The sequence below is a fragment of the Bison bison genome, unplaced genomic scaffold (assembly GCF_000754665.1).
Source record: "Bison bison bison isolate TAMUID 2011002044 unplaced genomic scaffold, Bison_UMD1.0 scf7180017864038, whole genome shotgun sequence".
Lineage (NCBI taxonomy): Eukaryota > Metazoa > Chordata > Mammalia > Artiodactyla > Bovidae > Bison > Bison bison.
In genome coordinates, this window is record NW_011494610.1 from 624,317 (window position 1) to 626,654 (window position 2,338).

At 51.6% G+C, this 2,338-nt stretch overlaps 1 protein-coding gene across 1 annotated transcript in view; it reads right to left on the bottom strand.

Annotated features, from left to right (window-relative positions):
* Nucleotides 1-1,946: 1,946 nt before the first annotated feature.
* CDH22 (cadherin 22, type 2) overlaps nucleotides 1,947-2,338 on the bottom strand; it is a 104,673-nt gene continuing 104,281 nt past the window's right edge. The window contains 2 exon segments of the mRNA XM_010835113.1: nucleotides 1,947-1,995; nucleotides 2,157-2,235. Coding sequence (XP_010833415.1) covers nucleotides 1,947-1,995; nucleotides 2,157-2,235 — 128 coding nt within the window.

Consider the following 2,338-nt stretch of genomic DNA (forward strand, 5'->3'; position numbering starts at 1 on the left):
GAACTGTTGGGATTCTGTATGTGAGAATTGGGCACACAATTGGGTGAGGGAGAGGATCACGTCTTCTCAGGGGTCCGCAAGTTACCAGGGCTTCTACATGGATGAGAGTCCCAATGCCCCACATCCCTCGTGGACTTCAGGAGACATGGTCAAGTTGACCAAAGCATCATTTCTTGGCTTGGCCTTCAAGGTATTTTCCCAGCTGGCCTCTAACCAGCCTTCCCAGCTCACATCTCACTATTCCTGCACCTGGTGGTCCAGCCCTGGGGACCACACATCACTCCTGAAGCTGCCTCATGCTTTCTGCCACTCCCCCACCCCCAGTCTTTGAGGATGCTCTTCTCCTCTCTGCCTGGAATGCTCTTGCTTGCTCGGCTATCTCATATATCTTAGACTCATTCTTCAAGATCCAGTTGGAGTCACCTCCTCTGGGAACTATTCAATCTTTCTTCAGTGTTTCCAGCAACTTTTTTTTCTGTTAATTCTGCTACAACACTTATCCAATGCATTGTTACTGGCTGCTTCTGGCCCCCTGCACCCTGACCCACCCCCCAAGTTGGAAGTTACTGGAAGGAAGGAACTACTTATGCTCTGTGTATTAATGGCATGGGTTACTACTCTCTGAGCCTCAGTTTTATCATCTGTGAACTAGGCTGACAGGATCTAACTTAGATGAGATAATACAGGTAGGGCACTCAGGACAGAATGACTATCTCTGGATCTGTCACAGTGGACGTTGGCAAATGTGGAGGGAATTAATGAACGCTCCCTGGGAGGGTAAAAGAAAAAGGCAAGTGAGCATTTATTGAGCGCTTTCAGTGTGGCAGCAAGGCACGGAGATCAGAACTTAACATTCATCGTTTCCTTTAAGTCTCTTAACAATCCCTTAAGGAAGGGACTATCATTAGCCTCATTTTACAGATGAGGAAACTGAGGCTTCAGCAGTTGAGGACCTTGATGAAGGATGCCTACCTAGCAGGAGATGGAATTCACAGCCAATCAATGCAGAACGAACGAATCACTTGGGGACAAGGGTCTGAGGGCAAATTACCTGTATCTTATAATCAAATGGTTTTAGAACTGGAGGCTCTTAGGGATGACTTAGCTCTGGGGTCCTTAACTTGGGGTCCATGGCTGGGGAAACTGCAGGGTCCCAGACCAAATAAATAAGGTCCTCAGGGACTTCCCTGGCAGTTTAGTGGGTTAAGACTCCATGCTGCTGATTGAAAGGGAGTGTGTTTGATCCCTTGTCAGGGAACTAAGATCCCACATGCTGTGCAGTGCAGTCAAAAGGTAAAACTAAAATAAAATAAGGTCCTCATCACACCCAGTGGCTTTCAACTCCTCCATCTCCCAGCAACCCTTCCACTTGATCTAAGTCCTGGAGCTGCCCGCCTTGCCCTCTCTTGGCACCCCTGGCCAGTGTCCTATTCCAGTGTTGCCTGAAACGCCAGTCGCTGGGAATGTCCCTATGTCCCCCCATCCTACATTCAGAGCAGGAGCACCTTTTCTCTTTCCTTAGAAACGTAGAGAAAGTGGGGAGAGAGCTCAGCCTGGGAGACAGACACGTCTGGCTTCTAATAACGACAAAAAGAATAATAGTATCAAAGGCTAACATTTATTGAACACCTACTATGTGCTAGGCACTGTCCTAACCACTTGACACATATGAAACCTTTTTATCCTCAGGACTCTCGAGGTAGGTTCTGCTAATTTGTCTCGTTTGACACAGGAGGAAACTGAGGCCCAGAGAAGGGAGGTGACCTGCCCAAGGCCAGGTAGCCAGTAAGGGCCGTGGCTCCACCGCACACTGGCCAGGTGTCCTTGGACAGGTCCCAGCCACTGCTCTGGGGGGTCTTTTCCCATCTGTTACCTTCAGGGCTCCACCTCGCGGTTTCCATGACGACTAAGACGGTCTCTGCACAGTCCCAGTACACAGTAGGCGCTTAGTAAATGAACAGCCCTTCTTTCCTCTTAACTCTGATGGGGGGATACCTGGGGAAGGGAGGACACTTAGGCAGCATTCTCCCTCCGGCTTCTCCCCCAAGCCAGGAGGGAGCCACGCCCCACCCAACCCTTCTCTCTGTGTAACCCCCAGAGCCAAGCGGCGCCCGTTCTCGGGGCAGTTTTCGTGATGTTGATCCTAATTCCCGCACCTCTGGGCGAAAGCTGCCCACTCTCTCGGGGAGGGATGCCGTCGGAGTGTCCGCTCGCGTGGCCCCACTCCTGGCCGCCCTGTGAGGGTGGGAGGTTTGGGAAAGGGGGTGAAGCAGGGGACGGACGTGCTTTGTCCTGGGGGTGCAGTCGGGTCCCGGGCGGCAGGGAGGGCGGGCTAGGA